The following is a 14,322-nucleotide window of genomic DNA, read 5'->3' on the forward strand; positions in this document are numbered from 1 at the left end:
CTGTGATTTCAGATATGGCTCATTGTAACACTTTTGCCTCTTCAGTAACCATAACCCAAATTAGATATTGTACCAAGTCTAAAGTTCTTTGGAGAAGTTAGTATAGTTCAGTTAAGTAGACAGCCACACTAGATTAGTTGGATTTGCAAAATGAGGGAAGTTGTTCATTGAAATAAAAGTAATTCATTCCCACACTTAAAGACACCACCTTTCTTCTGTTAAAAATCAAAAAGAATTAAGGAATTCTCCTGACTGCTGACTCCTTATACATATTTCCTATACTTATACCCTCCACTTAAAACTCTCCTCTTTTCTAAAAGATGTTAAATTCTGGGGTGATTTATTATTCTGGTCTATTTTATTTTGAAAGTTTTGATATTGCTTTGTGTTGCATTAGCCTGTATTTTGCTAGAGTTTGAAAGACTAGTAGTCAAATAATAATGATTGTTAATATGATTAACAGTTACATAGTGCTGTTATTGTAACAAACCTATAGAGCTATGTAGTAGTTGAAGTATCATTATCCCTCATCATAGAGAAGGGAATTGAGGTTCAGAGGGGTTGAGTGAATTGCCCATGGCAATACAAAATGTCAGAGCTGACACATGAACTCATGTCACATTTGCATAGTGGTAGTAGGAGATAGCAAGGTGCACTAGAGAGAGAGCTAAATTTAGAGTCCTAGGACCTGACTTTATTAACTTCAGCAAGTCACTAAACCACTCTTGCCCTTGGCTGTAAACACAGGGAGTTGGATTAAATGGAGGTCTCTTTCAGCTATATGTCTATCATTCTATGATGTCTTGATTCCAGTGTTCTTCCACATCTGATATGCAAATCTTCTGAATTCACTGACCAGCATTCATGGGACCATAGTTTTGGAGTTGTAAAGGACATTAGTGTCCATATCTCCTTTTTATTGCCTATTAAGAAGTTATAAGTTAACTGCAGTTTTTATTTTATATACAAGTGATACATTTTAACTGTTTTGCTGAAGACCTTAGCTTGAACCTAAATGTGGGATGTCTGCAGTTTTGATTTGATTTGGGACCAGTCCCCACCACAGAAATATCACTCTTGTTGTCTTCTACCATAATTTGTCCTATTCCTTCCCTGCCTTTTTTTTTTTTTGGCTAGGCAGTGGGGTTAAGTGACTTGCCCAGGGTCACATAATTTGACATAGTGTCAAGTGTCTGAGGCTGGATTTGAACTCAGGTCGTCCTGACTCCAGGGCCAGTGCTGTATCGACTTTCCTGCCTTTCTTTCTTCACATTAAAATGTAAGCTCCTTGAAGACAGAAATTGTTTCATTTATTATATTTCTGTCCCCAGTGCTGAGCACATAGGACACTTAATAAATGATTGATTGTCTAGTGAAGTTCTCTGTTTTGTAGGTTTATTTCCTGCATTTTTTTCTTTTCATTTCTGACAGGACTAGAAGAGAGTTAAGTACATCAGACCATATCTAAAATATCCTAAGCTTGCCAAATTTGTCATTTCTACCACAACATTTCACCCATGTGTCTGCTTTCATCTCACAGAGCCACCACCCTAATTCAGGACCTCATCCCCTCTTACCAGGACATTTACAATGGCCTCATATTTGGTCTCCCTGCTTCAAGTCTCTCCTCTCTTCCTCCACACAGCTAACAATGTAATTTAGGTTCCTAAAGTGCTCTGTCTGTTGATTAAGAAGTCTCCTCACATTCTGGCCTCTTTTTGCATTTCAAGCGTTCTTACATTTAACTTCCTACATGCAATCTACATTCCAGTTCTTGACACACAAATTCTCATCTCTTATTTCCATGTTCCTTTGCACTGACTGTCCCCTGTGTCTGGAATGTGCTAGCTCCTCACTTCCTCCTGTTGACACCCCTAGCCTCTTTCAAGACTCAGCTCAGATGTGACTTCCTACAGGTGTTCCTGGTTCTCTCTAGCTAACTGAGCCTTCTTCTCTAAGGTTGTTTTCCTTCTATGCTGCATATATTGTATGTGTACCTTTTTATTTACATGTTGTCTCCTCTTAAAATATTATCTCATTGAAGACAGGGACTTTGAATTTTTGCCTTTCTTTGTATCCCCAGCATTTAATGCAGTATTTGACACATAGTAAGCATTTAATAAATGCTTTTCTATTTATTAACTGATTATGAAGGGAACTTCTGCCACATCCCATTCCATTGTGCAACTGCTCTCTGTCAGATAGTTTTGTCTTATTCTTCACATTTATGATAGAGTTTGAGCCAGCTACCTCTTGTGTTCTCAGGGGTAATGAGGATCATTTCCTAATTCTTACTCATTTATCAAAATAGCTCATTGGTGTATATTATGAATCACTCAATCAGCCAATAAGCATTTGTTCGACACCTGCTATGCATCAGGTACCACGTTAAAGAATATAAATAAGAAAGGTACATTTTAGAGTTTTTCTTAGACTCTTAAAAAGTAGATCAGGAAATGGTCTAGATCAGTGGTGTCAAACTCAATTACAAATGTATGCATTTCTATGGCTGCATGCACTTTGACTTGCATGATACACATTGACAAATTAACCTTATCTGTGTTTTAATCATTTTTATTTATTTTGTTAAAACATTTCTCAATACATTTTAATCCGGTTCAATCTGCACAGGAAAGTTATAGGCCCCAGTTGGACACTCACTCTAGATTACTTCTTCAGATCCTTTTGAGCCCTATCATTAAATAATCAAAGGACCTCCAAAAGTCCCTGGATTGAGTCTGTGGTTGGCTTCTTTAATATTTCACACATGATAAGCAGCTATGGCATAATGGATAGTCAGGAAGACCTGGATTCATGTTCCATCTCTTAACATATGCACTTATTGTGTGACTCTATGCAAAGAAAAGGTGCCAGCCTACATTGGTAAAGGAAGTTTCCTTATCTGAGATTCCCTGAATCGTTGAAATCATATCTAGTCCCTATCCCTTTGGGTGAGCAACCTAAGAAAACCTTCTGAAAATCTGGGCCTTCTGAAAATCTGAATAACAGTAAATATGCTTATATTTATTTGGTCCCTTACTAATGCTGGTTTTAAATTTAAATTTTTCTAGAAAACTTTTGATATGCTCAGATTGATTACATTATTTTGAGTTATTCTTGAAATTTTTTGATTACTTTTTTAATTAGGCTTAGAGAAGTAGGTAAAATTTTTACTATTTTCTTCTGAAACATTATTCAGATTGATTTTCAAGGGACAAAAGAGGCCGACAGGGAAGTCCTGTTGTAGTTGTCTTGCTCAGTGTATTTTGGACACTGGACAATTGATACTTTTTTCAAAAATACACACATTTTGGGAAACAGAGAGAGTGGGTTTTAATTTTCAAGTTAGTTTCATTTCCTCTCCCTCCACTCACCCATTATTTAGTTAATTTCACTCAGTGTGCTGTTTAATCTTTAATTACAGGCTACAAAAGAAGTAATAGAACGGGAAGCTCCAGGGATGGCCCTTGCAATGCTGATGGGATCACTTAATGTTACACCTCTGGGCATGCTATCTAGGTAAGAAAGTAACTAACATGTTGCAAAGATTACTATTTCCATCTATTATGGGGTGGCCAAAGACCAGTTCATACTTAGTACTTAGGCAACAGGCAAGTACTATATCCAGCTATGTCCAGGTGAGTAGGGTGATTGGTCCCTCCTACCTTCAGCTCTTCTTTATAGCCGAATACTTTGCTCATCTTGGCACAAAAATAATACCAGACATATGCCCATGATTTCATTTGTTTTTATTGTGATACCCACAAGGGCGGAAACTGCACATTCTGTCAGGGCTAGTGGAAATGATATAGCTACTTATTGCCTCTGGTATGGTTATAATTCAGTTCTCCAGGACAGAGGTTTTTCAGACCTGAGTCATTGGTACTGTTGTGGTTTGGGGTGTTGGGAACCCTGAAATGCAAGGGTACAGGACGTCTGCCTTGAAAGAATTCCACCACTCAAGCCTTCCAGCCAAAGTAGAGAGTTTACTGTGCCACCAATAGAAGTGGGAAAGATTCTAAGTGAATCTACACTATTGTGTCACCAATAGAAGCAGGAAAGATTCCTAATGAATCTGCACAATTTAATGCGAGTAAGATTGATACTTATATACAAGAAAACACAGTGAGAAGATGTCACTGAGTTCAAGTGCTGGGTTGTGTGGGAAAGTTCAGGGTCCAGGTCCCATCAATACTCCAAATGGGAAAAAAGGCAAGACCTGATTGGCTATAGCTATTCTCTTAGGACAGACAGTAGTAGAGAGAGGGCTAAAAGTTAAGTTTCTAGATCCATTCCTAACATGTACTGGATATATGACCATGGGAAAAATCTCTTAACTCTCAATGCCCTAGGCAACTCTGAGTCTTACAGAAAAGCTGCTGTTTGACATGGTAAAGGGAATGTCCTCATCTAGGAATTTCCTGTATCAAGGAAATAACAAGCCCAGTGACTATCCTTGTTCTTTTATTTTATGCTCTCTTCATGATGCAACAATGATAGGTCTTACTTCCCACTACAACTGCTACCCTCTATTGTCCCATCCCAGTCCTGTGACACTGGCCTCCTGGCTGTTCCACTAATAAGACACTTCATCTGTCCTGCAGCAGGCATTCTTTCTGGCTGTCCCCATGCCTGGAATGTTCTCCCTCCTCATCTTTGCCTCCTTCTCTCCCAGGCTTTCTTTCAGTCCCAATTTAAATCCCACTTTCCATCCTCTCTTAATTCTAGAGCCTTCCTTCTGTTAATCATTTCCTATTTATCCTTTACATAACTTGTTTCTGCATAATTGTTTGCTTATTGTCTCCCCCATTAGATTAAGATCTCTTTGGGGGCAGAGACTTTTTTCCTCCTTTTTGTATTCCCCATTATTAGCATAATGCCTGACACATAGTAGGTGATGAGATATGGGCCTAAGCCGAGATCTCCACCCCTTGCACCAAAGGGAATCTGGCTCCCCTTTGTCTACAGGCCCCAGAAAAACCTTAAACTTTTCTTACTCTGGTCTCAAAAGGTTCCTTTTCTACTCTTCCTTATCTCCCTTTGAAAGCCCTAGCCCTACCTTTTGATATTATTCAGATGCTTTTCAAACTTCTTCCTTCCAGTTCCTCTCATTATCTATTCCCATTGTCTATTCAATCTCTCTGACATTCCAATCAGAATTCTCCCTAAACCACCTAGACCCTTTTCCCAGCCCCTCCTCTGGTCACCCAAAGTTACTTTACTCTATATAAAATATCTACCCTGGCCCCCATTTAAATGCTGAGACTTTCTCATGCCTGCTCATCCCAACAGGCAATACTAATGTTCAGATTCCTTAAGAGTCTGGCCTGTATGGTTTATCTCTAATAAGCTTTTTATCTGGCTGAAGGAAGATTTGGGTTGAATTCATTCATTCAGGTAGGGCCTGTGAGTGATCTTGAGGTCCCAGCACCCCTAACCTCTAGACCTCATCAGTATGCACTTAATAAATATTTATTAACTGACTTAGTTATCAACATTTTCCCTTCTAAATGCCAAGAAATCATCCCTTTATTAATGTATCATAGATTTAGGGGGGAGGGGGAGGCAGAAATGGAACACATCCAAGTCATAGTTACTTGTCTATAGTTGAAAAATTCCGTCTCTTCCCCTCTTTTTGAAAATTGGAACATTTTCCTTTGTTCAGTCCTATACCCCTTCTGTTCTTTTTAGGTTTTAAAAGATCACTGCCATTAATATATAGGAGGTCAGGAGGATAACCTGAATTCACTGAAGACAGCAATTACCATTTCCACTTTTCTTGAGTTTCACATTAGCTATTAATCATATTTTTGAACCCTCTCATTGTAAAAGTCATTCTCTTCAATTGCCTAAATAGAGAAAACAGAAGCTAAATTAGATTTGAGTACTTCTCTTCATTGTGACTTTTTTTTTCTTTTTTGGTGAGGCAGTTGGGGTTGAGTGACTTGCCCCAGGGTCACACAGCTAGTAAGAGTCAGGTGTCTGAGGCCAGATTTGAACTCAGGTCCTCCTGACTCCAAGGCTAGAGCTCTATCTACTGCTCCACTTAGCTGCCCCTATTGTGACATTTAAAAAGGTTCCAGAGACATAGTTTATGGTTAACTTAATCATTGTATTGATAAGGCCAGCAAGTTATTAACTAAAGGATGGTCATTTGGCCATCTCTCTCAGACCAAAGACCATCATGGTGGGCAGAGTTCACAGTTTGTATACCACTTGAAATAGTAAGTGGTCAATGGGGCTGAGAGTGACCCTTGCATGGAGAAATTATCTCTACTCAGACCACCCCCTGCTATACCAGATCACTCTCAGCCTTGGGCTATCTAGACAAAAGGAACTGTCTCTACCCAAGTTTGAATAGAATACAATGGGCTTCCACACCCTAGCTTAAAATACTTGCAAGGTTGGGTGGGGTCTGACCAAGATCCATTATCAGTAATGTCCTACAAGAAAACAGAACTTAGTGCTTTGGAAGAAGAGAGGAAAACTCTGAATCTCCTCAAGATTTTGGTTATTAATAATTATTTCTCACATTCTTCCAGTTGATTCTTGAGGAGCATGGCCTCTTCAATAAATTACTAACTGATATGAAAAACACTTCCTCAAGGATTTCTAACTATGGGACTTATGAGGGGAGATAATATGAGAGAAAAAAAGGGAAAAAAAGGATGGGGCTTTGACAAAATCAAAGGGGGCAATCTCCTTGGATAACATTTTGACAAAACCAAAGAGGGCAATCCCCTTTGATAAGTAGCCCTTACAGATAACAGGTGCAAAGGGAAAAACTCAACAGCAAAATAAAATTCATAGATGTGTCTCCTTCAGTTTCTTCCTTTGGAAACATCTGATGGAGCTGTGGTTCGGGTGTGGTCTCAGAGCAATTCTTCTCCAGCTTAGTTCACCTAGAAAATCTCTTCTCAGCTAAAAATTGCCTGCAAAATTTATCTTAACACAAATTTAAATTTGCTTTGCCAATAACCAGGTTAGATGATGAAAGTTTAGCTCAAACCTTATGTCTCTATTATTAAAAAATCAAATTTGGAACCATGTAATGTTATACCGAGAAATTTAGCGAGTTAGACCCAGGCTAATTTTAAATTGTGGACTTTATTATATTAGCACGCAGCTGCCAGGGGTATTCACGTCCAAATCAAGCAGCCCCCATCAGGGGTCAAGCTAGGGTTTATATAGGGAGTATACAGGACAGGGAGGGGGATGGATATTTGAAGTCTGGCAAGAGGAAGAGTTTTTTTGGGCTGGTCAAGGACACCCCTCTCCCTCTGTCTAGATATGATAATGCTCTGCAAACTTTCTCACAATGGAGGCTTCCAGAGATATGATCTGAGGGCTGGGGCCTGAGCAGCCAGATAAGGGTCTTGCTAAGGAATTTGGAGGTTGCCAGAGATATGATCTGAGGGCTGGGGCCTGAGCAGCCAGATAAGGGTCTTGCTGAGGCCCATGCATGAATACTGCTAGGCACAGTGTCCTTGGGCTGGGGAGTGGTTGTTAGAGATAGTGTTTCTGAGACTAGGAAGGCATTTTTGGGGCAAAAGTATAAGCACAAGCATCCGAGCACCCCATCATTACAGGTCAGGGATCACACAAACCAGACCAGGTGTCCTGGTTTCTGGTATAAACATAATTATCTAAAGCCATTGTATTGCAAGTTTTCTTATCCATTTGCATTGGAGGTGTGGGCTGTGCTTAAGCTGCGCAAGAGTACATTTCACTATTGTTTAGATTTAGGAGGAAAGAGGTCTAGGGCAAGATTAAGCAGCAGCTTCTGTTTTCCATGGCCTAAAGGGTTCTACTACCTAAATGGTAAAATAATGTTCTGCATTACAGTAAGACCACAAATTTTACAATTTTAGGTTAGCCAGTTATCATGTTGGTATATATAGGAAACAGAAAATTGGAACCCAATTTTTATATTTGGCATTATTCATTCCCCAGTTAAGAGGATGAGATACCACTAAGAAATTAATTACAGAACACTTTATAAGAAGATGGACTCTAATGTAAAAATAAATTCATATAAAAGTTGTCAGATTAACTTCACTTGCAACAAAAGGTTGTGGGATGGGATATATGAAAACACTGAGTATTTTTTAGATTAATTAATCAATTTATTTTTAGATTTCACCATTCACTTTTATAAAATTTTGAGTTCTAAATTTTCCCCCCTTTCTCCACTTTTCCCTCTCCAAAGTGGCATGTAATCTGATATAGGCTATATATGTACGATCTTACTAAACATACTTCCATGTTAGTAGTATGAAGGAAGAATCAGAACAAAAGGGAAAAACCACAAGAAAGAAAAAACAAACAAAAAAAGAGAAAATAGTAAGCTTTGATCTGCATTCAGGCTCCATAGTTCTTTCTCTGGATGTGAATAACATTTTCTATCATGAGTATTTTGGAACTGTCTTAGATCATTGCATTGCTGAGAAGAGCTAAGTCTATCAAAGTTGGTCATTGCACAATATTGCTGTTACTATATACAATGTTCTCCTGGTTCTGCTCATTTCACTCAGCATCAGTTCATGTAATTCTTTCCAAGTTTTCTTGAATTCTGCCTGTTCATCATTTCTGATAGCACAATAGTATTCCATTACATTTGTATACCACAACTTGTTCAGCCATTCCCCAATTGATGGGCATCCCTTCAACTTCTAATTCTTTGCCCCCAGAAAAGAGCTGCTATAAATATTTTTGTACATATAAGTCCTGTTCCTTTTTGTTTTTTATGTCTTTTGGGATACAGACCGAATAGTGGTATTGTTAGGTCAAAGGATATGCAAGGTAGAATGGTTGAATCAGTTCACAACTCCACCAGTAGTGCATTAGTATCTCCTTTTTCCCACACCCCCTCCAACATTTGTCATTTACCTCTTCTGGTATTAGGCAATCTAATCGGTATGAAGTAGCATCTGAGAATTGTTTTAATTTGCATTTCTCCAATCAATAGGAAGTATATTTTTTCTTTTTTTATTATTTTCTCCCCTTTCCTCTGCTTTCCTTTCCTAAGGCACCATGAAGTCTGATATAGGCTATACATGTGTAGTCATATTCAACATACTTCTGCATCAGTCATGTTGTAAAGAAGAATTAGAACCAAAGTGAAAACTACAAGAAAAAAGAAACAAAAAAAAGAGAGAGAGAAAATAGTACCCTTCAATCTGCTTTCGGATTCCATAGTTCTTTCTCTGAATGTGGATAGCATTTTCCATCATGAGTCTTTGGGAATTGTTAGAGTATTTTTTCATAGGACTATAGATAGCTTTGATTACTTCATCTGAAAACTGATCATATCTTTTGATTATTTATCTATGGGGGAATAGCTCTTATTTTTATAAATTTGACTCAGTTCTCTACATGTTTGAGAAATTTTTTTTCCCAGTTACTGTTGCTAACTGTATTTCTCTCCATCCTATTCTCCCCACCCTGTTTATTCTCTTCTCTCTCCCCTTTCACACTGTCCCTCCTCAAAAATGTTTTTCTTCTGACTACCCCTTCCCCACCCTCCCCTCACTTCTCTCATCCCCTTCCCCTTCTACTTTCCTATAGATAGATTTCTATACTCAGTTGGGTGTGTATGTTGAGCCAATTCTGATGAGAGTAAGGTTCACTCACTCCCTGTCACCTTTCCCCTCTTCCTCTCCACTGTAAAAGCTTAGAGCTCTGGAAGCAGCCCCTGCCACTGCTGCTGCTGAGTCAGTGGCTCGTGAGGCTTGCTTCTGGTTTGCTGGGGCCAAAGCTCTGCTGGGCCCGTTTATGCTGGGTTGAACTCCACTCCATTTTGTTCCACTCTACCTTTTCGTGGATTCTGTTGTTCTAGAATTTGTTTACAGTCATCTTTTAAGGGTAATTGGAGGGGTTTGGGGAAAAGCTCAGAGGAGTTCCTGCCTTTACACTACCGTGTTGGCTCTGCCTCCAAGAGAAATTACTTTTCTAACAACATAGCTGATACAGTTGTTTACCAAATTACGCAATGTGAGAAAATTTAGAAGCATAGCAAAATCATAAACAGTATGTATTTAAAATTTGAAACAAAACCATTACCAATTCAGCAGAATATGCTTCCAAATTGTGTTACACAGAAAATTATTCATCTTATCACCATTGGTGTTGTATCACATCTAAAACCCCATATAGAGTTATCAAGTATGAAGCAATTACATCTAATTAGAGAGATAATAAAAACAGTTAGCATTCATATAGCATTTGCCCTATGCCAAGCACTTTACAATCATGTGATCCTTACAACAACCATGGGAGTTTGAGTTCTATTATTTTCCCCTTACAGAACAGTAAACTGAGGTAAATAGAACTTTCTGGGGGCCATGCAGTTAATAAAATTTCTTAATGCCAAATAACAAATATCTTTTTGCATTATGTTGTAATTTACCATAATAATCCTGATAGGAGAGCACTTTCAAGATCCCATTCTTATTTCCTTCAGGATAGATTTTGGCTTAAATCAAATCAAATCTGGATTTATCATCACTAATGGTAACATTTTCATTTCTAAGGCCCAATACTCTTAGCACTTTAAAAGAAAAAAGTTATTATCCATAAATTCATATATTTCCCTTTTTAACAAAAATAAAAGACACATGGTAACAATTCCCAGCTCAGAATAATCTTTTCCTCTACCTAAAGATCTAAGATCCTCTGCCTCTACCTTTGAGACTTATCAGATAAAGAGCATTCCAGTTCCTTATTCCCATCTTCCTGGGAATTTCAAGCTTCATATACTAGAAAATACATATAAAGTTTTACAAACAGTTTGAAACCATACCTGTTATTATCAGGTTAGCTTAAAATGTGCTGGGCTATGGACAGCTAAGTGGCACAATGGATAGAGCACCAGCCCTGGAGTCAGGAGGACCTGAGTTCAAATCTGGCCTCAGATACTTGACATTAGCTGTATGACCCTGGGCAAGTCACTTAACCCCAGTTGCCTAAAAAAAAACGTGCTGGGTTAAAATATCCCAAGATTCTAATTGTACTGCTGTTTTTGGCCCAAGCAAAGAGACAGAAGGAATTTGATTTAATGCTAGCAAGGCACAGCCAGTTTCCCCAGGCAGAAATTTGACCTTTCAGAGTTACTTAACTTATTGAATTAAAATAATAATCAGATAATTGAACAGTACAAGGAAACATTTAAGATTTTATATAATAATCACAAATCACTATAACCAGTATCTTTGCCATATCCAATATTTATGTAGTGTTAGATTTAATAAGGCCTTCTTACAGATTTATCCTGAAAGGTGGATGAGCATGATTAACCAGCTGCTCTAACCTTACTCTTATATAACCAGGCTATAGCTGGTTACAGAGTAATTTCTAAAAATCTTTTCCTTTGTAATTTCTCTTTCTTAATTGAAGTCAAATCACTATACTTTAACCATTTAAACATGAGGTTAGATGCTGAAATCTTAAAATACTGACACCCTAACTCAATGCTAATCTGCCATTGATTTTTTAAATTACTTTTACATTAGCCTTTTAACAGTTAAAGTCCAGAACCCAAAAGAATTAAAGAATTCACATTTTTTGCCATATTTCTAATAAAGTAAATTATCACATTAATGTTAAGTATTGTCTTTGTGCACATTACAAATCACATAACTGGGGTAAGTAACTTCGCTTAAAACTACACAAGCTAACAAGTTTCCTGATATATTATAATAATAATAAATAATAAAATTTGCTTAAAATGAGACCAGAATAAATTCAGTTACACTTGGATGTATTTTCCAAATGTTATCATACAGAACCTCAATTTATAATTTCAGTTATTTAGTATTATATTTTGCATAAGGGATATTTATTCCAAGTATTTCATATTATGGGATTCACTATTTACAGCTAATCTACTGCCAAAAGATTTTAAATTAAAAGTATGTAACAAATGGGCAGCTAGGTGGTGCAGTGGATAGAGCACCAGTCCTGGATTCAGGGGGACCTGAGTTCAAATCCAGCCTCAAACACATAATACTTCCTAGCTGTGTGACTCTGGGAAAATTGCTTAACCCCAATTGCCTCACTAAAAAAAGAAAAAAAAAGGGTATAACAAGAGGGGCTTGAATCACATGGTGCCCTCTATTTTAATTCCTTCAGACCCTCTATAACTTTGTCTATTGGCTTTAAAATCAAGCTATAAAATTTTCATTCTGGAGTTGGAGGAGGGAGATGGGGAGAAAATTTGGAGCTCAAAATCTTGTGGAAGTGAATGTTGAAAACTAAAAATAAATAAATTAATACATCTTTTTTTAAAATATGACAAAAAATTTTCATTCTCAGTCTTTCTCTTTAAAACTAGGTCACACTTCTTCACACTCTCCCAACCTGTTTAAAGTATACGAAGCTGACACAAAGGCAATCAGAACAATTATCCAGGGACAGGAGGGGCTTGCTACTGCACTCTTGCTGTATGCAGGGTGTATTTCCCATTAGCCCCCAAATCTTCTTATCCGCCTTCCATATTTTTGCTCAAGCCTTTATTTCTCTTTCCTAATCTTTTAAACCCATTACTCAGACCACCCAACTTTCCTTTACATTTCAACCACATCCCAGACTGCATATACTATTGTTAAACCAATATCTTAAAGCAACCCTGCTTTCCTAAGCTATGGAGTTAATTTCAACCTAGGGGATTCTCTTCATTAATCTGCATCTCACAAAATTCAGGTGTTCCCTAGGAGATCAAAGAACTCTGAATCTCTCATTCTCACAAAAGGAGATAGAAACCTGCACTATCTATTCCTAGTCCAACATAGGAAGAAGTTTGTGAAATTAATCCTTTAAAAAAATCCATTAAGATGTTTTTAGTGATTACAAACACTTTTAGGAGACATGCAGTAGCTTATGTTCCCATTGAAACACAAGAGTGAGATTCTGGCTACTCCAAAACCCCATTAACAGATTATATAAGGCTTGACTGCCTAATTAGCACAGTTTTCCAAATTAAAAAATCATACTTACCCTCCTTTTTGTCCTGCTGTTCTTCACCTATTAGAATCTGGAGAGAGTTAACTCTTAATAATTTAGAAATCAAGAGAGCTATATTTCTTTAACACCCTTCACCAATAGTACTAATTTAAAAAAAAAACCCACAGCTTTTTACAACATTAATATACATTTTCAACAGATTACTGAAATCCTAAGGTGATTGCATTTAAGGCTATGGCATAAAAGCCCTGATCAGAGTTTCTTGCAAGACAAAAACTTATTTTTGCAGTTTGGGGCTGCTTGGTCTAGATCTTGTGAGAAACATGGTTCAGTCCCTCTTTGGTAGAGTTAGCAGCCGCGACTCACTACTCCCCTAGAAACATAACCTTGCGGAGTTCTGTCCTCCCTTAAGAAACAAACCTTAAACTGAAGGGAGCAAAGGGACGTTTATTTATTTACAATTCTGGAAAGAATCAGGTATGTGATACCCCCCCAAAAAAGAAAAAGGGTCACACACTGACAGGCGCCGGAGCAGGCCTTTTATGCAGTTAGTTCCTTCTTGTCCCTCCCTTCAGAGCCAGGATTGGTCCCTGCTCTTCCGGGTTACAATCTTCCTGATACTCCCACTTCATAACATGTCATTTCTCCTGCTGACATATGAAATGTGCCTAGTTCTGTGCTATTACTCCCCTCTGGGTGGAGAAGTTAGTATTAATGAGCCTATTATGCTTGTGCACTCTAAGTAAAGCTTAACCTTTGTCCTACTTCCAGCCTCTTTAACCAAACAACCGGTTTCATCCATTTTCAGCCAGTTCTTAGAACCTCTGAGCTACTTTTTCTCTCAATTTCCTTATATGGAAACATAATTGTTTCTTACCTCTCACAATCTTTAGCAGTGGAAAGCTGCTGCTAGAGCTTCATCCAAAGGAAAAAAAACTTTGCATTTTTACTCAGAGAGAAATCCCTTGTCTGATTCCACCTCCCAGACTAACTCCTGGGAAAGTATCAGCCCTGATTTTTCAGTTCCCTTGCTTAACAAGCTAATCTTAGAAAACCTCACACAAACCAACACAGAGACAAACGGAAAAGAGCTGAGATTAAAACTATTTGCTTTCCTTGCTTTAATACTTCCTTTGGTTTACTCGTTTTACCTGAGAGCAAGAATCCTTTGGACATACCTCTGACTGAAAACACTAAGAACTAAGAATAGATTTTCTCACAAAGTCCTCTTGGGCAGTCTTAATAAAAATCCCTAGTTTCTTACTTTATTTAAAGAGTTCCTTTCACACACACACACAACTTAATTTATATGTAACCCCAAAAGCTTGAAATCAAGGATTGTAGCTTTAGAGATTCTCTCAC

The 14,322-nt window shown here is 37.8% G+C and overlaps 1 protein-coding gene across 18 annotated transcripts in view; it reads left to right on the plus strand.

The window, feature by feature from the left end:
- GPHN (gephyrin) overlaps nt 1–14,322 on the plus strand; it is a 789,636-nt gene that overhangs the window by 437,967 nt on the left and 337,347 nt on the right. For 17 of the 18 annotated variants that reach the window (XM_021004811.2, XM_021004814.2, XM_021004816.2 and 14 more), the window contains one exon: nt 3,425–3,519. The exons of the other annotated variant lie outside the window; for it this stretch is intronic. In XM_021004811.2, coding sequence (XP_020860470.1) covers nt 3,425–3,519 — 95 coding nt within the window. The remainder of the gene's footprint in view (nt 1–3,424; nt 3,520–14,322) is intronic. 18 annotated transcript variants of the gene reach the window in all.

Source organism: Phascolarctos cinereus, unplaced genomic scaffold (genome assembly GCF_003287225.1).
Source record: "Phascolarctos cinereus isolate Bilbo 61053 unplaced genomic scaffold, phaCin_HiC Scaffold_3;HRSCAF=262, whole genome shotgun sequence".
In the NCBI taxonomy this organism is placed as follows: domain Eukaryota; kingdom Metazoa; phylum Chordata; class Mammalia; order Diprotodontia; family Phascolarctidae; genus Phascolarctos; species Phascolarctos cinereus.